This window comes from Dicentrarchus labrax, unplaced genomic scaffold (assembly GCF_905237075.1).
Source record: "Dicentrarchus labrax unplaced genomic scaffold, dlabrax2021, whole genome shotgun sequence".
NCBI lineage: Eukaryota > Metazoa > Chordata > Actinopteri > Moronidae > Dicentrarchus > Dicentrarchus labrax.
In genome coordinates, this window is record NW_026136710.1 from 14672157 (window position 1) to 14697584 (window position 25428).

The following is a 25428-nucleotide window of genomic DNA, read 5'->3' on the forward strand; positions in this document are numbered from 1 at the left end:
AAGATGCAGTTTCGGAAGGTTTTAAGCACTACAATATCGCTGTAATTTCTTTACTAAATGACCTGGAAGGTTACAATAAACAAAAACAAACCTCTGCGAAAATCCTTGTTTTGCGGGGTTTTATTCCGCCAGAAGATTATCATTGCATGTAAGTGAGATTTATGGTAGAAATGGTAGTATAAATAAAAAACTGTATTCTGTGAAGATGATAATCAACCATAAAAATTTTCCCTTAAAGTGGAAACTTTTCAATTACCCTCCTTAGCGTTTCCAAGTGGCATTATTGTTTGCGCTGCTGTTGCAAAGGCAGCCGATCGCTTCCCGTTTTCCTCAGAGCCCAGCTCTGTAAGGAAATCAGCTCTACTTTGGAAATAAGAGAGAAGGGTGTTCACTGAAGAGGTAAATTGAAATTGTCACAATTTAATATTTTATAATTTTATATATATGCATTGTATGCTATTGTAATGATGTGCATTGCATAGTGGTAAAATAGTTTGAGTGACTTTATTGCTTTGCATGAACAACTACAGCAGAGGTTCCGTCAAAAGTAGAGTGGAGAAAAAGTGTAAGTTTGTTCATTCATTTAGTCTATGTGTCTGGAAATTGTGCCCGGTGGCAGACTGCATAGTGAAAGTGAGGCTTATATGTAGCCCGTCTACACGATGGTGTCCTTATTCTACAGCCATTACACTGTGTAATCAACATTTACTTCATAATGATAAGTTAAAGCAAAAAAGTTATCTATTTCCACTGTAAGCAGAAGAAAATATACCATAAACCATAAATGAACTCCCTTCAAACTTTGCTCTCACTTTTCAGCTTTTTACTTAAGTTGAACATAGCTCATGCTTCCGCTTGCAGAAAACTTTGAAACAAATACCAAGAGGTTTCAGATTGGTTCAGAGCCAAGATTTGGTGTGTGGCAAGCTCTGTGTTTGTCACTGAAATAATATTATTTCACAAAGATTGTCTGCCAGCTGAAATTCATTCTGCAAAACCAAAGTAGGAAAGGATCTTGAGTGTTTATTGTCAGTGCTGTTTCACATAATAAAGTCAGGTAATTGAGTGCATGAGGCAGTCTTGTTTACCACCTTGTCTTTTTTTTACCTTTATTTTCATTTGTGATGTTATAGTTTTCTGATTAGTAGATAAATGATCTAAATAGACAAGCTAAACACAGTGTCATGGAAATCTGTCTGTGTGTTGGAGTATGGTGTGGCAAATCAAAACATAATCATGCACATATTTCCTAATCTCTAATGCCAGAGATTAATCCCTGATTTTGCCAACTGTAGGTTATTTTGATTAAACAAGCTGTTATAAGTAATGTTTCCAAACCACAACAATATAGTAAAGTAAATGCATGATCGGACTATAACTGTGTTGCCTAGAGTCTGTGATCTCTTCAATAAGAAGGTGGGTTTGGCAAGTGCATAACATAGCTACATAAAGTACAGTATTTTAGAAACACAGAGGCATTGTACTAAATTAGTTATGCCCTGCATGTTTCATTTAAGAATATGACTCAGACAAACACTGACTAAGAATTTCTTGAGAAATGTCTTCCTGTGGTATGCCACAGCACAATACTCAGTGACTCAAATGAGGCACTAAGTGACAGATGGGTGTACTGTAAATGTTGTCATGCATTGTCAGATTTTTGGTTGTGGCCTGTTCTCATTGGTTTTATCTATCACTGCTGCTTTCTCTAAAAGTCTTCCAATGCCTTCCTACATTTGTATGTCCAATGATTCCTGTTGAGATTAGTTTGGAAAATGACTGAACATTAATATAGCAGCCGAGTGAACTGTGACTCACCTGAGGGTGAAAATTGGCACTGTAGAAAGCGTGGACAGAGCCAGAAAAGCAGAGACTGTTTCTCTCTGTCGGATGGGTTTGGAGGGTGCCATCACCACAAAGTTATTGTCCAGTTTCAGCTCCGACAGCGGCTGAAACAGCCTGACACTCCCGATGCGCTGCATTGGTGTGTGCCCTGCAAAATAGCCCATCGGCCTCTGCTGGTCTGTGCGGACGGAGGTGTCCTTTCTTGAATCCTCTGAGCTGCAGTCTCCACTGTCCGTGGTTTGAATCATGTAGTACAGCTCCACAGGAGTGCCCTGGGCCTGCTCAGAGACCCTCTGCCTTCCTGGCCTGATGGTGGGTGGGCTGAACCAGCTGGCAAGGGGCTCCAGCTCGGCAACACATATTCCCAGTTCACCTTTTAGCCTGCATGTCCCCCGCACCTCTTGAGTCTCATGGAAGGCGAACATCCTGACGCAGGGCAGCTTGTGGATGGCGCTGTAATCATCCCAGTCCCTCCCAGCAATGTAGAACAACACTTGAACCTTTGGCCAACTGGGGTGAATCCTTTCGCTGATAATATAGGTGTGAACCTTCCAGTTAAATGTAAAGAGAGGTGGCGATGACGCTGATGTTGGCACTGATGATGAAGAGAAGGAGGGTGTGTTAAATGGCCCTGGCAGGGTCTGCAGCAGCTCCAGAGGGACAGGCTGCTGGACAGACAGCGGGCCATAGCTAGCATTGACAAAGGGCATCTGCCGGGCCTGGTGGACGAAGAAAGACTCCGTACGAGCCTGCAGGCTGGAGTTCCTCATTAAGTCCTGATTTGCCTCCTGGAGAAAGAACGCCGACTCAGCATTGAGGATCCGGTAGCTGACAGGCAGATAGATTGGTGTGGGGCCGTACCTCTGAAGGCCCTCCAGGATCACCTTGCTGTCCACCACTGAAACAGAGAGAGAAAATGACAAAGAAGATGTTATTTACCCGTTAACCTTTGTTTCAGCCACTGAGGTAGGAGCACCTGGAATAATTCATCATCATAGTACTTGTAGCTATATGAGGAAGGTTTATTGTTTAAAACCCTATCAACGAAACCCGAGCAAGGTGTGAAATCAAAGAGCAGAATGAGAAAAATTGGAGGAAATAACTCACGACGTGGATGGCGGCACTTCACATTTAACATAACATTTGCATGCACTGCCTCCAACCTGAGGCAATCATATCTACAGTCAGTTCTAGTGGTGAATGTTAAATGGTTTGGTGGAGACATTTCCATATGATATCACTTTCATGAGCCGCTGCTCTTATTTAAAAGAATTTGTTAGACTCAATCCAAAACACTTGCGTATTTCTGAGTCGCTTGCTTATCAGGCTTGTCCACGTTCCCTCCTGCTCTCGATCCTTTTCATTATGACGCACTTACTCAATCTGTTTTTCTGTCGGCTTCAATTTTACTTCTTTTTTTTTTCCTTCCTCAGACTTGATCAGTTGTCTCATTTCAACCTCCTCTTATACTTAACAACTGTCAGGTAAGGAAAGTTGGGATCAAATGCCTGGTCAGATTCCTAGGCTGTGTCCCAGTCTCATACTATATTAGTAATTCTAAGCAGGTTGTAAGTATATAGTGCATTCAAACTGGAAAGCTAGTCAATATGCTACAAAGATATTTCCGTGTGCTGTCGATGTGCACTATTGTCCCACAGTGCGATACACTGAAAGAAGGTGGAGCTCTTCATGGCTTTAAAACATTAAAACAGATTGTGGATGGTGAAGAGACAGCTCAACGAAGATCTTGGAAAATTTGTATTAGATATTAGATTAAAAAAAACTTTTTAGTCCACTTTAAGTGGCAGTGGCATTTCAACTCGGCAGTTTGATTGATTGCTCTGTACACGTAATGCATAATTTCCCGTTAGTACAACATGTTACTGCTGCAAAAACTATATACTAAGACAATTACTGCTTGTATACTGTATGGAATTGGGAAAAATTATCTTTCTTTACTCATCCGATTTACACTCCATTCTCTATTGAAGTATTTATACTTCTTTATTACCGAAGAGAACTTAAAAAAGTGATGTTTGTCAGGAAAGTTCTGGAGCTATGAGGAGCATCTTTTCTCTACGATTTTTAAGCAAATCTATGGATGTTTTATTCGCAAGAAACATATAATGATATATATGATGATATCATACATCCTCACAGTGCCTCTGTGCTAACGTCTTGAAAAATTTATCTGTTTGGTATTCGTAACAAAACTCAGGTATGATATTGGCACTGGTGTCAAGTCTCTCTCTATCTTTCTTTCTTTCTTTCTTACTGGTCTTGCTTACAACCACCGCACACTCCTATCTTAAAACAAACCAGCTTGCCCATCCAGCCTCTTGACCCTGCATGGTCCTAAAACCTGCTTCCATCGCTCGCTCTCTCCATCCTGCAAATCCTCCCCACCCCCTGTTTTTCTTCGCCATCAAGCTCCAGATATTTGGACTGATGGAGTAGCCCATGAGAGCCCATTGATTTTCTGTCCCCATTCCTCAGTGCTGTTGGAGACGTGGCGTGGCAGTGATTTGTGAAAATCTGTGGCAGCAAAGCAATGACCGGCTGGTCAGAACTAGCATCAGGCACAAGAGCAGCACTTCAGAAAAGGACCATCCGAGCTCTGACACAGCAGAGGAAGGAAACATGGATGCAGTGAAGGTTGACCCCACACCTCCACAATACCCTGTTTCAACCATGTTTGGGACTGTACATAAAATGACCTGATATATATCCATTTAATAATCAATACCACTCATAAAGAGAGAGTCATGAAAGGGGATATTGTGCTCAGGTTCTGTGCCATGCATTAGGCTATTTACAGTAATAGATCAGACTATGGACAGCTACTGGTGCTGAAATGACATTTTCATTATCTACCTTTCATTTGTATGTCTTTGAGAGATTTCTTTTATCAAAAGGAGCCGTCTTTGGCTGAAACCCAGCCTAATGGTGGGCCTTATAAATCAATCAAATAGTCAATATCCAATCCTTCTTCATCTGTTAAAACTTTTAAGTCAAGGTATGCTGGAGCAGCTATTTCTAGTTTGGTATATTACACAGGTCAACAGGTGGATTAAAGTCCATTTTATTCCCTAATAAATACAAGAAAGTTCAAAATCTGGCCTTTGTCTCCACCACAGCTGTGAAAATTATGTTGGCTGCCTGAATGAAAAACAGCCTCACAGCTGAACCTAATTAAAAACCTCTATTCTGTATAATCATATGCATTAATAGTGAAAAGTGTGACACTGATATGGGTAACAAAGGCATGAAAATAATACAAAATGAATCATAAATATGAATTAGTTACACTATTCTGTAGGCAGTTGCTTTTTTGTGTGTATTCTTGCGCACCTGCTTCAAACTACTCAAACTCCTGAGTTAAACTGCATTTTTATACACCCCTGATCCCTGGCACGAATGATAAAAGATGTAAAGACTGGGTGCCCGGTTAGCTCAGTTTGTAGAGCTGGCGACCCATGTACAGAGGCTGAGTCCTTGCTGCAACGGCCCAGGGTTCGAATCCGACCTGTGGCCCTTTGCTGCGTGTCATCCCCTCTTTCTCTCTGCCACCCTTTCCTGTCTGTCTTCAGCTGTCCTATCAAATAAAAGCCAAAAAAATATTAAAAAATAAAAAAAGATGTAAAGACCTCCGCTTAGACAGTTCACCACGAGCGACTGCTGGTACACAGTTTTGACTAAAATAACGAAGTTTACCCAGAAAAATGACAAGATAGAGCAATGTCAAGAGGGGAGCAGGTGCTTAGTTGGTGCTGGATCATGCTTACAGCACAGTGAGAGGATTTTTGTCTCTCTGTTTCTCTGGGGGATGTGACACACTGTCCTAGTTCCCGTTAACCATGACACAGATGAAACTAAATACCTCATTACAGCAGAAAAATGTTGTAATTTGTACCTTCAGATTTAGAATATGTCCCTTTCTATGACACCAATAGGTTGTCGTAAATAGAGAGGCAAAGCCGGTGTGATTTGTAGCCCTGTGTTGCCCTTGGATTTCATGTCTGCAGCTACTGTACTTGTAAATCATGTCTGCAGGACTGTTTCTGCAAATGAAAAAAGGAATGATTTGTGCAGATAACTTAACCCCCGTGGTAAATCCTGGCTGGAAACTCTTGCGGAGGATTTCTGCGCACTGCCAAGCCCTCAGGACGTGAGTTGAGGAGTCTGATCACATATCAAACATGTAGCTGAACCGGACTGGCTTCATCATTAGAAATATGTTCAATTCAGGATTTAATGTCTTGATGTTATATTCATGTAGCATGAGTCAAGGGGCCCACAAGAGCATGGGACTCCAAATTAAAATGCATTTAAAGTATTTTCCATGGAATTCCTACCACATGCAGTAAGCAAGCACCTCAAAAATAAACTCTCAAAATGGTATTAAAGCATTCATGTCCCCAAGACAGCCATGTGTGGCTTCAAATCAAACCGTTTCTCATAATCACCTGTTCTCGTCCCTGGCGACCTGAGTAGAACTTCACCCAAGAAATATAATCCCTTCATCTTGCCTCCCTCCTCCTACTCCTCCTCCTCTTCTCATCCTATCTTTATCCTCCACCATGTGTGCATCTTGCAACCACTCCTCGATCAAACATATTAAGTTGGCCTGATTTCAGTAATACATTAATCAAACAGATTTTCCTATAGGCAATCTATAGAGAGGGAAGGGATCAAGGTAAGAGGTGGGAAGACGAACACTTCGAGAGTGAAAAAGGGAAGGTGGTGATAATGGTGGATTGTGTTGTCTTGTAAGTGTTCAGAAAAAGTCTGAGATTACAGCCGGAAAGAGATGATGTGCATGGCCCCCACGCCTCCTTCATTCAGTTTAAAATTAGAACACGGCAGAACATTGCTGCTTTAGAAACACCTGTACACGAGTTCACCACTTTCCAACCTGCTGATGCAACTCTTGCTGTCTCTTCACTCACTGAAAAATACACCACAAGTGGTCACTGACAATGCTGGCATGTGAAATCTAAATCTGGTCCATCTGTCTGTCCATCCATTATTTACCCAAACCATTTCTGTTTTGGTCCAGGATAGGCTCAAAGGAAAAGTCTGGGAAAATTCTATGTTTCTCATTGTATGTCCAATAAAAAGACCAAAATGCAATGACTTTATCCTGCTTACAAGCGAAGCTTGGTATATCTTATTCCTCTGTGCCACAGAGCTCAATTTTTGTCCACAAACTATTAAAAACACATCAATGAGCCACAGTGTTGCACTGGGTGACATGATGATAGATAGATACTTTATTTATCCCGAGGGAAATTCAAGACATGTTGCCTCATTACCATGAACATGGCCACTGAAGTTCATTTAGATTCAATCCCACAGACAATGTACTGGTGCCCATATTAGATTAATCCACAGCAGATAATAGCCCTCAACAAATGCACTATTTCTGTTTGAGTAACATTTGCTACCAACTTCTAGGAAACTCTCTACCCTTTTCTACACTAACTTTTGTAGTTTTGAGTGAACTGTCTCAACAACGAATTTGTTTGTCATGAAATTCGGTTCAGATATTTATGATTGATGAATTGTAATAACTTTGGTGAACCATTAACTTTTCATCTAGCACCATCATCAGGTCAAAACATTTTTTCCAATACTTACGTTTATGTACCTGCAAAACTAATAATGTGTCTATCAGCCTCAGCTGTACTTTATGTTTAATGCTAATAAGCTGTTACTATTCAAATATACTAAACTAAGATGGTAAATATTTTTAATGGGCACTTTGCATTGCAAGCAATGAGCATTTAGCTTTAAAGCAACCCTGTGCCTCATGGTACAAATGTAAACAATATACATATTTATATATATTACATATACATATTATAATTTTTCAGGATTTATGTTTTGTGAAAAGTTCTGTCATTCCTGCTTAAATGAATCTTTCAGTGTCTTCTAAAATGATTTTCAACACCTTTTCAATAGCTTCTAGGACTAACAAAAAGAACGGAGATAGACCAAAGAAGCTGAAGCTATTAATATAAAAGAAAAGAAAGAAAATCTCCCAATGTTAAAATACCCTTAACATGCCATTTCCATGCTGTTATTTGTTCCTCTTTGCTCCCACTTTTGTATCCGGACGTACCAAAGCTTTTTTACTTTACTGATAGTGTGTTTTAAAGAGAAAGGCACATCTTGTTTTGTGTCTTCTAATACTGACATTTAAAAAGCTATTGAAATCCACAAATTTTCATAAGCCCACAAGGTAAAACATTAAGACGTGATCTTTACGTGGCATTTTCTTTTGTTAAACATTTGCTCTATGTGGGAGCTTGCTCTGCAGAGGAGCTGCTTAGGGGACCTTGAAGTCACCATCAATGGACCTACTGTCGGTCAGTATGAGGGGTAACTTTTTCATTTTCAGCCACAGAACAATGGAATGAAAAGGGTCTTTTGGGCTCTTGGAGGGCTGGATATAAATGTCAGCTGCAGCTCAGATGGAGAAAATGCCATTGGCAAAGTCAAGAAGTTTAAAAACCTTATCAAAGACGGTTTATGATAAAGTCTTGTGGGCACACAAAAGAGCGAGGGGGCTGAATGTCTCCAAAACCACTGAGCAGCACGACAATTAGCAAAGCTATTGAAAAACCTCCAAACTACTTGAATTGCTGTATTGACTGAGGACCGGTTTTAACAAATTTAATAAAGTATTCTAGTACTATAATACTATACTACTTAAAAGCCACAAGAAAAAAAAAAAAAACGTTTCTATCCAAAACAAAACAAATACGTAATATAAAGAACCAAGATAAAGTATGTCCAATACGCATATTCATTACCCCATTTACAATCTCAAAAGCACACTTTGGGGACTTCTTAAATCAGTGCAGGCTACTAGATAAAAAACAGTCTTCAGTGGCTAGCAATATAATCCCCTGGTTAGTGAAATGTCCTGGGTGGTATCTCAACACAAACAAAACACACAGGAACTCTAATCGCTCTAAGTGCCTATCACATGCACTCTGACACTGCAGGAGAACCAGGTCAGAGCAGAGAGCCCACTCCCAGCTGGAGGTTAATCAGATCACATAAAAGCAAAGCACACCTCATCTTTCATCACTAGGCAACACATTTATGCAGCAATCGATAGGTGGAATCATATTTTCCCCTTTCAGAGAAATGAGGGAAAATGAAGTATTGTGACTCAACCAAGATGGATGGGGCCAGGCTTCATACTTTAGATATCAGCAATAAGTCTGAGCCACGTGTTTCTTCAAAACTTGAGTTGTTTTCATCCTTTGACAAATCTTACGACCTCTTTAGTTCCAAAATGGCCTTTGGGTCATTTCTGTCGATAAATTCCCTGAGACTGAACGCAAGTAATTTACAGCATGCTTGTCATCTCTCATCTCATCTCACCTTCCAAGCATGCAAAACACACACACACACACACACACACACACACACACAACACCTACACACATAATCACATCAATACAGATATATTGGCTGGACCACGTGCCATATTCCTTGAGAGAGAGAGAGAGAGAGAGAGAGAGAGAGAGCATTCCTCACTTTCACATAGGCAGCTATAATCTTATGAAAGAAGCCACTAGAAGCAAATGTACATCGCTTAACAATGAAGAAGGAATCATCACAAAGGCTTAATTATTCATTTCCATATTAAAAATACATGTTTAAACGTGTCCTGAGATTATGGGTTCAGTAGGGGTAACGTTAATTCTAGCCAAGATATAAAGAAAAATTAATCCTTATGTAATAAATCCCTTGTTATGTGAAATATGTTAATATATTTGAAATAATGAACATTTACTGCGTGTGCCATACTTCGATAACTAATTAAGTCAAATAAATGAAGTAGCCTGAAAAGAGAATTAAAACAATTTTAGATGATACAGTTCATTCTTTGATCATGCCTTCTACCATTAGTGTAGGCAACCATTGTAAGTCACGAACCCCAAAGTTTGAAAAGTGTCCATTTTTTATGCTCCGTGATACAGCAAAACGAAAAGTTCATTATCCTTAAGGGCACGGCAAAAAGCAAGCTCTAATGTCCTCCTTTTCGCTGCTGAAATGGAGATGCAGAGAGTAATTACATATTACATGGTCTAAACAAAGCCGAAAATGAGCTGTTTGTAAGCTGTCACTTCTTAAACAGCCAGTGTGTTGCACCAGAAGCTGCCTCAATTAGATCCAAAAGGTAACTGCTGCTAAGAATGACATTTAAAATCCATCCTCCGCCTCTGCTCGCTCGGAAATAATATTTTAGTGTTACAGGAATCCTAAAGAAACACTAATGGAAATAAAAAAGATAAACCTCCCATTTGGGCATTAGTTACACCCAACTCGGGAAAACTTCCAGCAGCTTCCAAACATTTCTTTGTATTTTTTTCCCCCCACTCATTCTGCAAAGCATCACGTCTCCCTGGTGGGGGTAGTGAGCAACAGCAATGAACAGCAATTCACCAGTTGTGTAGAGAGGAAAACAACCTCAAAGCTTTCTGCCTTGAAGACACGTTTGGGACATGAATGGGCTTTTTATGACACTTCAATTCTACCCATTGCCTGTGGGCCCAGTGTTGTGCATTGTACAGTGTCAGGAAGGGAGGAGGTGAATGGCGGAGCAGGGATTCGCTAAGGAGCCGATGGTTGTTTAGATGAGATGAACTAGGAGACGAGAGCTCTTGAAGGAACGGGGCCAAATGTGCTGAGCGGAGCGGAGCAGCAGTTAGCCTTCCTACGAGGGCACCCACAGGGGTAATCGAAGGCTTCAACTTTAACTATGTGGGCTCTGCTGCTGTCATTAAAGACCACAGATTGCCTCGGTGAGACTATGTATGTGACCAGCCCTCCCTCTCTCCATCTCCCTCCCTCCCTCCCTCCCTCCCTCTCCCTCTCTCCTCTCTCTCTCTCTCTCTCTCTCTCTCTCTCTGTGAAGTAACCATACTTTGAAAGTAAGTCAAATAAAAGTAGTGACAGTGACAGATGATGCAGTGATGTGCTTAGACAGTAGGAGACCTATGTCATAAATAAAAACCACTCTAGGCACATAGTAATCATATCCAAGTGAATCCATTTCAGATACGGTATATTATACACTGGGGACTTTTTTTTGTGCAAATATATGAAATCAGATGCAGTTAAGTGGGTAAGAATAATGCAGTGAGTTGGCAAAAAAGAGCAGGGTGAGTAATGTTCTGGCATTTCCAGCAAGGTTACATTGTAAGAGAGTCAATGGGCCTTGGACATCAGGCACTGCAGCTGCTTCAGGAAGTCAAATAATGCAAACGACAATATTAATTATGTTCAGGAGAAGGGATGGGCAGGAATTCAATGTAATCACTTGCTGTCTTTAAATACAAACGAAAAAAGAAATGGAGAAATAATAATAGCTTTGTTTCGCAATTTCTACAAATCTCTCAAGTAAGAGAATTAAATCTGTTAGATCATTTAATGTACTTTAGAAAAACATATTTAGGCTACAGATGATGAGAAGAGCATCTAGGATATTGCATATGAACAAATTACTAATAATTATTAGTAATAATAATAATTACTAATAATTATTAGTAATAATAATAATTACTAATAATTAATAATGTGATATGCATCTATTAATAGGAAATCATTCTTGGCCAAACATCCAAAAATCCACATCTGATAAATCCTTGTAAAGGAGTATATTACTTTGTTGTGTATAATCATTCCCTTCTGATGACTGAAGTCACTCCAAGCAATCATGTAAGGGATTAGAACAGATTGTAGGTGAGCCTTTTTCGATCAATGTTCAGAAAGCATTTCCTCAATTGAAGATGCTATTTTGAGAGTGAAAAATAAAAAAACTGAGAAATAAAAATAATAACAATACGCTGAAGAACACTCGACAGTTGTCTTTTCCAAAAAGTACTGAGGGTTTAGTTTATTTATCCAACAGACAGGTAAAATAGTAGAGAATGACAGTCAGTTATTTCATCTTCCTCTATGAAAGTGTTATTTTTTCTTGTCTTCACATCATTCGGACAGAAGGACAGCTCTATTGGGCCCTCCATAATAACAGGTTGTATAAATCAGAGTAAAAAGGGCTGTGGTGGTAAGTGAATGTGATTTCAGTAAGAGTCACGCTCTTGAGTTTAGATGTCCGTAAGGATGAATGAAGTATGATGGGCTGTACAGTGACGCTGTAAAGTGAATCTCGGGTTCTACATGGTAATATTGGAGAACAGTGATGTACAACAATGACACTTCACAACACTTATAGTATATGTAGTCAAAGGTGTTAGCAATGCTGTCTGTGGACGGCTTGTCCAAAGCTCCTGCAGAAGTCAGTTTTTACATCGGTATCTGCTGCCTGGGGGAGGGGGGGATTTAAGCAGGAGTCAGGGGGGTTGTGTGCTACAGTACAGTGTAATGAGTGCTCTACATGTGACAGCATATGTGAAGAGGTTTATGTGGTTGGGAGTTGAAAATCCAACGATTAGACCATGCAATACAAAAATGCAATCTAAAGAAGAGTCCAGGTAAAAGAAAATGGTACATGTGCTTACACTGCATGTGTGTGTAGATGGTGTGTGAATAGTTGTCAATGCATGGGTGAGTGCATAACATAACGTGTATGCTTGTGCTTAAAATGTATGTGAATGTGGGGATCTTTGCTACTTTGTGTATTTCTGTGTCTGAGTGCACTTTTTTATTGTGTGCGACTGTCTGAAGATGAACACACTTCACTCCTTAGAGACGACTGTCAGGCAGCCTCGGGCAAACACCATCAATAGAAATTTAGATTTTGAGCCAGCATGCACCCCATTGGTCAAACTAAAGATGATCTAAAGTTGAGCCTCTAAAGCTCTAACTGTAGTATCTGTAAGTATAGCCCAAATGCATTTGTTGAGTGCTGAGGAACGTGTATAGTGAGATGCCTCTGGCACAGATACAGTGGACTATGTTGATGGGTGGCACTGGAGAAAAGTTGTGCGCCTCTGACAGCGGTGAGGTGGTAAACAGCATGGAAGAGAGGAGCCTGGTCTCCCTGGCCCTGAGGAAGTCCACTGCACGCTCCAGCAGGAGCAAAGGGAGAGAACAGACAGTCATTTCGTTGCTGCTCAGAAACTCTGAAATGAGATGAACTCGGAGGTCTCTCCCTGTAGCAAGCAATGCTCACGGCATGCATTTCTTTATCCATACCCCCCTCCTCGAAAGAGCCACAGAGAATTTTGAGTCTTTGAGTGAGCTTAGTGGTTTGGGGAATAAGCGGGAAATGGAAATAAAGATGCCAAGAGAAAGGCTGTCTATCATTTTCACTCATGCTCAGACCTAGTTTTATTTGTCAGCCTCGTCTTTCTCTTGCCAGATTTTGTGACTAACAGAAGCTGTGAAAGGTTTAGTCAGATAATTACCTCACGATCGCCTTGGGTTTTTGCTGAGAAAAAGCTTTTCAGAGAGTTTCTTCATTTTTTATAGCCGGTCATAAAATAAGATGCCGCGCATCATAAAATGTCTTTACATCACCGTGGAAAGCTGTCTCTCTTTGGTACATCACTCATGGTTGAAATATGTGTGATACAGAGGCCCAAGGTTACCTATCCTATAGGCAAGTAGAGTAAATCTGGAATAAATCTAAGTAAAAGATTGACAGTCTGTTATTTAATCTTCATCTGAATTGTACAACTATGAGAAAGTTAGATTTTTTTTCACTCCTTGTCCCCGTTTCACAGGAGCAATAGGCACAACTCTATAGGCCCTCCATAATAACAAGTTGTGGTAATCATAGGATAGAAAAAGCTATTGAGGCAGTAGAATCTTCAGGTATGGACATACTCTTGAGTTGAGTTAACATTTCCTTGAGCAGGGATGAGAAGTATGATGGTACAGTGAGGCTGACAAAAGTACATTACCTTGTTGTAAAAGAATAAGGACGTACAAATGTGGAGCACCCTGTAGTGCACCAGAGAGAAGACGAGTGGCTGCACTTTCAGTGTGTCCATGTGTCCTTGTGACTGAATAAATGAAGTAATACAGGAAGGTGTCGGGGAGATGTGGTCTCGATCTCTGCATCTAAAAAAGGTTCCTTTTGTAGTAGGTGTGGAAAAAATTAGCCTTAAATCACACCTGAACCCAAGAAATTAAAGTAGTTTAAATCACATCCTAATACTTGAAACACTGAGACTATAACTACACCTAAAACTCCACATAAGACTCCTTGCAGAGTAAAAAAACCAACCTTTTGAACTCACTTCCTCCAAGACACCTGTGAGCCTGCTGCCAGGTGAAATTCTTAAATAAGTCTTATCACGATGCATTACATCAGCAGGATAACCTTTAACACCATTTACTTAGGCTGTTTCAACAACGGGTGTCTAATAAAAGTGAGTGGGTAACAATACCCTACTGTATGTCTAGCCCAAGGACACAGAGACGTTCCCTGCCAAACATGAGAAACACACATCATTTTAATAATTTTTAAGATGAATTGACCCGCTTGACTCATTGCTTTTAAAACATTTTGCAAATGAGCTTTGATTGCCCTTCAAGGTCACATGATCATACATCACAGCTGCTGAATATTAAAGGAGTAAACTACAGTGGATCTTATCCAACGATGGCAACCACAGGTTTGAGAGACATTTTAAGACCACCTATAAGGTGCTAACAATAAAGCAGGCTTTACAGGGTTGTTTGTGATCTTTTTTTCTCTGACAAGTATTTGGAGTTTACAAGTATCGACTGAAGGGATGTTTTTTCCTTTAATGAAGGTAGTATTATTTTATGGAGGTTGTTTAAATCTAAAGCGTCTGTTGATTCAGAAATGTAAAACTGACAATTCTTCTGTGCAGATAAGTATTAAAACTCAAATATAAATTAAGGGAAGGAAATGGCCCAAATATCCCAGTGGATGACCAAAATTGAGCTGTAAAGATAGGCCTGATCCAAGTAAAACCAAGCTATTATTTTGGCCAACTCTTGCAATGACATTTTACTTTAGCCAACTTTCTTTCATTTGGTATCCCCTACCTCCCGAATTTAACTATTCATTAGCTCATATTAACTGATCTTTACACAAGTAAAAATTTTAGTTCAAGGTTATATGGCTATTCTTTTCCCCTCACAATAAAACTGGGGACCAAAGCACACAACCAGCATTCAAACTACAATGCAATGACAAACTTTGACATCCACAACAACCTGACCACCTAGTAAAGGTCAGTATGGCCATCATAGCTGAAAGCTGGATCCAATTTGAAATACCTTTAATCAAGAAGTGCAAGTAGCTGCTGATCTTAAAAGTCTCCAGCCCTATTCAAAAGATGCCAACTTCTTTTTGCTGGTCAGTCGGTCCACCGCTATTAGACTGATTGCCATGCAATTTGGTATATACATTCATGGACTTCAGAGGATGAATCCTATTGATTTTAGCGATCACCTTCCTTTTCATCTAGCACCACCAGCATGTCAAAATGTTCACCTATGCAGAGAACTATCTCTACATCTACTGAATGAATTGGCACACATTTTCCAGCAAACATTCATGGTTGCTGTATCAATATGATTCTGACTTTTCCTCTAATCAGCAGGTGAACTTTTATGGTTTTGAGTAAAATAAATGTTTCAACATTTATTGGATGGATTGCTATTAAATTTGGCGGAGACATTTTTTAATGCGGACTAACATCATCAGGTCAAACTTTGACTTTCTCCATTGTGGTTTAATTTGGTTTATGAAGCTAACCTAAGATAGTGAACATGGTAAACATTGCATCTGCAGTGTCATTGTGAACATGGTTACCATGTAAACTTCAGCATTTAGCTCAAAGTACCGCGGTGTATAGTCTTTCTTTCTTAGTTTTTCTTTTTACTGTTATAGTTTCAACAGCTAATTTATCTCTGTACTGTGTGCCTTGGTGGATTTAAAATACATAGTTTAATTTAAAAGACATAATGTATTTCTGAGTTATTGGTATGTACACTTGTCGGTTGTTGCTGAAGTTGCTATATTCTTGTCATACAGACTAGAGGCTACCAAAGGAGAGTAAAGGTGACATAACTTCTGGAAGTTTTTGTTTCTGCCTTTCTTTCACATTTATTTTGAGCTCTGCTGTCATACATTCACTTGCTGTTTGCCTGAGCTTTAAGCTCTCCGCTGCCTCTGCCTCCCCCACTTTGTGTATACACTTTCATGACATATAGCAACATGTAGCCACAGTGACATTTATGTCACAGTCTGGCACTTCCGCATCGATTGGTATCCTTGGAAATCAGTCAAAAAAAAAAAAAGCATGTACAGACTAGCTTCTGTGTTCCCTTTTGGGTTTTTCTCTGTTGATCATCCAGATGCTTCACAGTCTGGAAATCACTTGCCCTCTCCTCAGTTCTCAAAATTAACATTAACCCATTTATCCGAGGGGTCAGAGAGTTTAGCTCTTTTGTTATGAACACTGTCGGTGATGGAAATTATCAGAAATTGGTGCAGTAAGAAGAGCATCAGACAGGTTTAATGGCCTGTGGTTCCTGTGTGGCTGAGAAATAACTCTAATGAGTGCACTTATACTTCCACTCTTGATTTTCTCTATTAGCATGTGCATGAGCGCATTTGTGCTTACATGCATTGGTATTCATATCACATATCTGGGTGTCCAGAAAGCAGAGCCGGCTCTTAGAGAAAAGCACTCTGTTGATGAGAGCAGATCAATATCTAAGCTGCCTATTATCATCTCCGACCAAACTAGGAACCCAAAATGATTTGCCATTCAAAGTTAATGACCTTTCCTAAATACCAGCACAAGAAAACTTGCTTGTTTATGTTAGTTTGCATCGATCTGACACAGAGCATGTGGCCCTGGACAAATTCATTGTATTCACATAGGCCCTGTTAAAACAAAGACTCTTCCCAACTTTGATCATGGCTCCCAGGATGAAATATAAACCAGAGTGAATGGCCAGCCAAGCAAGACAGGAGGTCCACTGAGGGGGAAAAAACAAAGCGGGTATTATTTTTTCATCAGTAACTGCAGCTGATTTACCAGAAATGTCTTTACTTAAGGCTCACATTCAATGGCTAGTTGTGTTTTAACAACCCAGCTGAGCGGTTCATGAGCATCATATTGGGCATCATGCCTTGCAACTCTTGGCAGCTTGGCATAGCTCCCCCTGGCCACTAGCAAGCTCTTGTTGTTTTTATATTCTCACTTCAGCAGCAAGAGCCATCAAAGATAAAAGCACAGTTGCTCTTTGTCACACGGAGACAACAGTCATGAAATTTTAACAGCTAGAAGTACTGATCTAGCTATGGAGACAAAACTAGTCCCTGAGCAGAACTCAAATTCAGTGACACAGATTCAGGCAAATAAAATGCAGAAGTCAGCCTGTTATTGGAATAATTATGCTCATTGTGGTGTCTCTTAATTAGATATGATAAAATACAACACAATAATAAACTATTTGAATGACCAATGTGGACTACATATAAAATATGTATGCTATATCTAATAGAGTATAATATATGTATGTATCTACATATATTAAATCATGCTTACTCTTGAGCTGTCTGGTTAATTCCTTTGAGAGATTGGCCTACAATGTGTATCAACTCACTGAATAGGGCTGCAACAAACAATTATTCTCATTATTGATGAATCCCATTTGGTCAAATGATTTAGTCTTTTTTTTTTTTGTGAGTGTCCAAAAATAGAAGTCTAAAGCTCCAAAGTCAAAAACCGAAAGACATTCAATTTACAATGAATGTGAAGCTGTGCAGAACTGCTAATTCTCGCTTTTCAGGAGCTGCAACCAGCCATTGTTTGCCAACTTTGCTTGATAAATTAATTAACAGTCTATTATTAAAATATGCGGTTGTTGGATATTTTTAAATATTTTTTACAATAATGGCAGTGGCTTTAAAATGTGCACCATGTGCACAGAATATTACAATCCATCCCGTAGCCTTCGCTCATCTGAAGCAAACCTCCTGACTCCTCCACCCCGGACCAAGCACCGAACCTGGGGCGACAGAGCGTTCTCTGTAGCTGCCCCCTCCCTCTGGAACTCTCTCCCCAAACACATCTGTGACTGTACCGACCTTCCAACATTCAAATCACTCAGAAAAACACACCTTTTTAAAATTGCTTTTAATGTTTAGCTTAGTCTGATGTGTTTTTAATGTTTTACTATTCTACTGCTTTTATGTTTTTATGTAAAGTGTCTTTGAGTATTTAGAAAAGCGCTTATAAATAAAATGTATTATTATTATTATTATTACAGTCTTTCAGTGGGTACAGAACTCTTGGCCCCCAAAATCTCCACAAGGACAATGTTCATAGCTGGGCAATCTGTCCAGGGCTCTCATTCTCAACTCGGCATCACTGTGAACTCATTTCTCAGCCACACAGGATGTTTCATGCTCCTCATTCAGTCAGAGATGAGATGGCTTCAAAGGTCACACTGTTTTCTGTATGAGGGGTCGGCTGCGCTCAGGAATGGAGATTGTGTGTATGTGTGTTGGCCTCTATATGTTTGTGTGTAGATATACACAGGTTAGTGGATTTTTTTTGTGTGTGTGTGGTTAGTATAAATGTGGACATAGATGAATACCTCAAAACATAACATGGTCCAGCTTTATAAGATTTGTGTGTGTGTGTGTGTGTGTGTGTGTGTGTGTGTGTGTGTGTGTGTGTGTGTGTGTGTGTGTGTGTGTGTGTGTGTGTGTGTGTGTGTGTGTGTGTGTGTGTGTGTGTGTGTGTGTGTGTGTGTGTGTGTGTGTGTGTGTGTGGGTTCCAGATCTGTGCTCAGCTCCCTGAAGAGATCAGTGAGGCATGTAGAGGAGTCCCTGTTCCTACCAGTACACACTGCTGCTGAGCTGACAGCACACACTGTTCAGTGGCTTGGATATGAAAAAGAATATTGGGCAGCTCAAGGGGGGTCGTACAATTCCACACATACACACACAGTCCCAGTGGCTGCAGTGTCTCTCTTGATCTTGTGAGACGAAATTAATAGTGGGCATCTCTGGGGTTTCCACTCCCTCTCACTCACACACACACACAGCCTCCACAATAGCAATACGAGGATATCACCCAAAATATACTCAAACCCGTCTCCCCTCTTCTATTACTCACCTTCTCTCAAGTTCAACTTCAAATTTTCTTTCTATTCCTTTCATGCATAATTTACTATCTCCTGCTCAGCAACGTTTCAACTAGTACGTGTGTATAAAACAACAGAAGAAACCTTGATGACCCCAGCTTTCCTGGTACAACTGTGACTTTATGAGACTACCTGCGTGACCTGATAACCTGAAATTAATCTGTGTTTTCATTTCAATTTTTGCATCTCAATTATTATTTGATTAATTGAGAGATACAGTATTTGTTAATGCATTTCCTAATCTGGAATCCCTAGTAGCAGAATGACATAATTCCATCTATTCCTTCCAAAATGTATATGATTTACCAGAAATGACTTATAGGACTGTCTTCTGACCACCTGTAGACTTAAGAGTACTCCACAGTTCTAGTGCACTCCTGTCATGTCACATCCATGATGGACTTTTTAAAATGTAAATCGTTACAGCAGAATCTGCAATATTTTTTACTCTACACATTCTTCTTATTTCTTGTGTTATGCTAGTAGTGGCTAATGTAGTCCCTAGCCTCAAGCAGAGATGAAGAGCAGGTTACAGAGGCCTGGGGAAGTCACTTCTTTCAGCAATTTATCAGCCCTCTCTGGAGCCAAAAAGTGCTTATAACTTATTTCACAAACTCCTTTGCTTCGTAGAGACACAGTCATAATGTGAATTCATGTCTTTACACTTTCCCACAGGCAGCTCATTGACAGTATATATAATGGACAGAGCTTTAGGGTCCGAAAAGTGACGCCAACACGGAAGTGTCTTAAAACCTGCATTTTATGTAAAGGCCAGAAGGGGGAGCTCCATTGGCTGCAGTAAGACGCCGTAGCCATTCACTCAAATGAAAAATTAGCCAACTTCTCATGCGTAGATGAAAACTCTTCTCAGCGACTAACGATTAAGTCGACTTACTCAGGGCAGCCCTATTTTTAACTATTTGTGATGTCACAAACCATGCTTGTACGCCCGCCCCCTAAAATCAGATTTTCAATGAGCAAAGGGAAACTTTCCACTTTCAGCAGATGAATGTGAAAACATCCTTTTAGTGTCAAACTCTGCACATACATAATTTTATACAGTGAAGCTCAAACATCCCACTGTAGGAACAAGAAGAAAAACATATTCTTGAGTGGAGGGAGGCTTTAAACCAATTACACAAATGTCTGAATAATTTGATGCTAATTGACTAATTGATTAATCAGCATATCTTTTCAGCACTAGTATGTCTCTTTCAAGTATTTTATTATACCGTTTTGAAAAAGCTTGTACTATTTAAATGACAAACATTTAGTTTGTTTTTGTTTTGCTGACATCAAGGAGAGATTGAAGAGAGCCTTCGCTATTCTGCATCAAATGCAAAGGCTTAATGAAGATATAAAAGGAGATCAGATTAAGCCTATTCAAGTCTTTATTGTGATTGATTATGGCTACAGTATACTGGCAGCTAATAACGAATGACAGCTTGTGAGTCACGCGCACATTTTCTCTGCCTTTTAGGTGCCTCATTGAATTGAAAGAGCTAATATTTGAAAGAAGTTTCAGAAGAAGACATATAAATAATACATGGACAACCTGAATGTGGGTGTTTTGTTTTAAAAAGCGTATTTAATTTTGCAGACAGATTCAGATAAGCCTCCGATATGACATTTACAGCTGGGCATGGTCTTGAGCAGCATTGCTCTTATAAACGAATGTATAAATCTTTGCACTCTGCTGGTTTTACAGCTGACACATAATTAAATCCATTTCAGTTCATTCCATAATGTGAATTTTTTTTTTTTCATTCATCTTGAAATAAAGTTCATTTGGGGAGTTCATGAGTAAATATGGGCACTTTCGATCAAAACAGCTTTTTCTTGTCTTTTCTGTCTCTTCTGTCTTCCCTCCCTCCCTCCCTATGAATTTGATTTATTTATCTTTTTCAACCTTGCCTCCTCCATCTGTCTCCCTTCTACTTCTTCTTCCTCTTCTTTTCCTCTTCATCTTCCATTCGTCTTCCATCTCTACTTCAGCCTGCAGCTAAACCCTAGAGGAACGGGAACTTGACTCCCTCAGGTCCCCGTCAGAACCACATCACAGCGACTTTGCAGTGACACCCCTCTAAAGTACAGCCTGACACCCTGTCAGTCACACACACACACACACACACACACACACACACACACACACACACAAATGCACACGGACTCATGCATGTACACATATGTACTTGTTGTGGAAATACATGTGTAGAGTGCAGGGGACAAATCTACACTCTTTGCACTTAAAATGAAACACCACAGTTGTTATGATAAGATGAGAGACAGATAAAGGCAAACATACACTGGCCCATACACAAACACTGAGGAACAGTGGATCCGTCCCCAATCACAGGCCTCACTGTCTTTGTATGGCAAGCTGAGAGGAAGTCTACAGCGGCTGTCACAGCTACTGTCACGGTCAGCTGCCTTTCCTGCTGTGCTCTGCTCACTACACCCAATCTACAACAGTCAATATTTACAGCCCGCCAGAGGAGATGCTCCCCGCCGCCAAAACCAACCATTTTACTGCACCTGCTGCCTGGCTAATTAGACACATTTGTCTTTCATTTAGCCAAGCTTGAAGTGTGGGAAACCTATCAAAGAGAAGCAAGCGGCATCCTTCATTTTCGGTTTCAGTCACATCTTGTGCAAAGAAAAGAATAAAACAGTTTTATGCTTTTTCTTCATATCTGAAGCTGTGGAGAAAAGTTGGTTCAGGGGTGGTCAGTCTGTTGTTGCTGATGTTTCTTTAGATGGTTACATTTCTGTTTTATGCTACAATTAAACTCTCAAAAGTACATTATCCTTTCCACAATGTACAGGTTTGTTAACTGTTAGTATTCTGGCAAACAGACCACATAGTTTGTGAACGCTGCTTTGTAGTCTAATTTCAAGTCTTGGATATCAGATATCAGAACACTTTACCTACATGAGAATTCAATGACTGCATAGATTTGATGATAATGATGATGATTTGGCTTTGACAAGTACGATTTTTATAGCTCAACTGATGTATTAGTTTGATTTTCTGTGAGCTTGTCACTAAGCGCAACCCTTTCACATTAAACATTTGACTCATTGCTAATATGAAAAATACTGATGAATGTGATATTATTCCTCTGCAAATTGATTTTAAAGTAATCTGAAATTGACACATGCGAATCGAAGTGAGGAAATGAATCTAAAAATGTATGACACAATTATGGAGAGCTGTCAGTAGTACTAATGAATGAGTGTACACTGTTTGTCTTTAGTTGATTAAAGCATGTGGAATGACTAGTGTAAACTTTTTACAGTCACTTTAATGAATGGAGGATGAATTAATCAGCTGTAGTTTGGGAGTTAGCATGGATCATCCATTCATTTTAAGGTTGGTGGTTCAATCTTTCGATCCTCCCAGCACATGACAAAGTTTTGCTTGAGGAAGACCCTAAACCCCAAATTTCTTATTTACATTAAGCATCTGCAACATAAATGCAAGTTGGATCTGGACTCCCAAACCTGTTTCATGCCTCATGGCACAGAAACTACAGCTTACACTGAAAATGTATTCAAAAGTGATATTATTACAGATTTTGCACTGATGAGGAATGCTGTATGATACATAATTTGTCTTTATTTGCAATTGCACAATATTATTCTGTGTGCTGATACAGCCGCTTCACCATTCCCACCATTCCCATTCAGTAAATTTGCAACTCATGCAGAACACGCAGAGTTTGGTGATGGAAAGTGTCCGCTTGAGTGAGCGTTGTTGTGGTTGTTGTTGTTCAACCTCCAGTTCATTCTCCTTTTTTTTTTGTCATCTCTTGTTCCTGTGTCTAAACTCTGATTATCTGTTGTCGATGCTGCTCTCAGATTTCAGCCTCGGTGAGTCTTGTACCACTTCACACTACGTGAACCAGATAAAATCAGACGATGTTTGAAAACATCTTGTCAGCCCGCAGTGCCACACTCTGCAGTCCCTAGCCTGTTCACACTACAGGATAATATGCCAAGGATGCTGGGATGGTCAAGTCAGGTGTAGAATTACTGTTAAAATCGTCTGGAGTGACCTTGGCTCTGAGCGCAAATGGGAGGGTGCTGCTGTGTAATAATCATGCTGAGATTGCAGGGGCTGCAGTCTCTTTCTCCATTTTTTTCCATCTCTTTTCTCTCTGTTATCTCTCTTTACCCAACCCAAAGCCCAAATGTTTTTCACTTTTTACATTTCACATTCAGATTTTTCTAATTGAGGTGAGAGCTGTGGGCGCCCGCAGTAGATGCTTGAGGGGGAAGCTTGCCTTTAGGACCAATTTGGTATAACGAAATGACCTCTCTGAATTTATCTTATAGGCAAGGCAAAAACAGAATTTAAATTAAAGTCCTCATTATTCATGTTCAATGTGTCCATAATGGAGCAATTAGCACTGGCTATTTAATTGCTGCAAGCAATTAAAGCTGCGAAATTAGATGTTCGAATAGTGTTGGGCAATGGGATCAGACTAGGAACATGATTTAATTGAATTGCTCGTTATTGAGGAGATTATCTGCAGCCTCTCAGGGTTATCAGTCAGTAAGGGTGTGCAGGTAAGGAAGAATCATATTTAATATCAACTCAAACTAACCAGCAAAATGCCTTTTTTCTTTTTGAATTTGAGTTACTCTTCCGGCCTTATTTTTGTGTCTGATGTTATTTTATTCTAATTGCCTGTCTTTCTGTAGAAGTTGCTGAAGTTCACAGTGGGAGATTGGTGGGATGTAACCACACTAATGAAAACACAAATCTCACATACTCCCACAGCAATGAAATAACACTGATGAGGGTGATAGTACTGGAAAGCTTAAAATAGAGAGAAGTGTAGCTGTAAGAATTGACACAAATAATGCTTATGTGTTATAAAGAAGTTCTCATCAACGTCATTTGGGAAATTTTGTGTCTCCAGCTTCTAAACTGGACTTTCATCATACCATGTAAAATATTGACTTTTTCCGTTAAAGAACATAACAAATACTCTCAACATACATATGTGAGCAAAGGAAGGAAAGATGAAGAGAGAAGAGGTGTGGCAAAACACACTACCAACCAAAATGACTGCAGCGAGCAGACAATCTGTTTAAGATACATTCTGTGCAGCTACAGTAAACTGACAGCATCCCATCCTTCGATCATTGCTCCACGTCAATATCACATTCGGCCCCAGAAATATTTATTAGAGTCGGGGAAGAGCTGATTTTTTTTTTTCGGCTATATGCACACTGGAAAAAGAGAGAGGGTCGGTGAAAAAATTGGCACTCTCACAAACCTGGATGGATTTTGCACAGTTAATTAAGATAAAACGATTCAATTCCAGAGAGATCGAGGCAGCGATTCAGTGTGCGCGGCACGTGGGGGCCATTCTGATTAGCAGCCAGCCAGAGCATTCCTCGACATTTTGATGCGAGACAATCTTTTGCATTTTCAATTACACACTCCAACAGCCCTCTAACTACCAAAACCAAGCTCATTTGCATGATTGAAATATAATTATGGTGTGCCAAAAACACTGCTCTGTCTTGGTTCCTGTTACAATCCTTTTCACTCTCTCCTGTTTTTCTTGCAGAAATCAATCTCCGGTGACAGGCCCATGAGCAAATGCATTAAGATAAAAGTTTGACTGTAAGGAAAATAATGAAACTATTGGGAGCCTTTTTGCATTCGGATGAGTATAGAGCATATACAGGATCTGTGATTCTCCTGAGGTGACTACTTGACATTTTCCTCTTTTTTCTCTGCTCAATCGCAAGTTTTAGCAACTCAGTAGACTTATTTACAGATGGAGCTGATAACCATTCACCTATTCAAAATCTATCTACACAATTTAGTTTGTCCTGGTTGTTTCATTCTGTCTCAAGTACCACAAGAGTGGTGTGCCATGTTTAAGATTTTTAGGAAAGTTTGACTTCTTTGCTGCTAAGCAACCCCTTAAAAATCAATGTGGCCCAAGACAAAAGTATGAAATATCCAGAAAAATACATTTGAGGAACACAGAAGGCATTTTATTTTTGGGGAGCCACCCTCAGCTTGGGGCCTTGAGTCACCAGTGCCTCTGTGGACAATTTTGAATCGTCTCAGAATGCACATATGGCAGCTGGTGTGTGTGTGTCTGTGTGTCTGTGTTTCTGTGTCTGTGTGTCTGTGTCTGTATGAGTGAGAATGAGGAAGACAAAGTAAAGTAAGAGACTGGAAGCTTTTGACATGTAACTATTCTGCATGCCTCGCTCGTCTCTTCCTCTGCTTAGTCAGGAGATTTATTAATAGAAGCAATAGAGGCAGACCAGATGGCTGTTATGACACTGTTATATGTTTTCATGGGTCACTGAGCAGCTCCTGGGCATTAGTTTGTAGTCTGTTAGCAGCATGCTGGTCTTTTTACCTGCAATACACACTCCTGTAAAGGTGCAGATTTCTCACCTGACACACAGATG

The 25428-nt window shown here is 39.9% G+C and overlaps 1 protein-coding gene across 1 annotated transcript in view; it reads right to left on the bottom strand.

Moving 5' to 3' along the window:
* The window catches only part of si:dkey-112m2.1 (transmembrane protein 132C), a 143869-nt gene that overhangs the window by 95070 nt on the left and 23371 nt on the right, over positions 1-25428 (bottom strand). The window contains exon 3 of the mRNA XM_051412701.1: positions 1819-2743. Within this exon, the coding sequence (XP_051268661.1) occupies positions 1819-2743 (925 nt within the window). The remainder of the gene's footprint in view (positions 1-1818; positions 2744-25428) is intronic.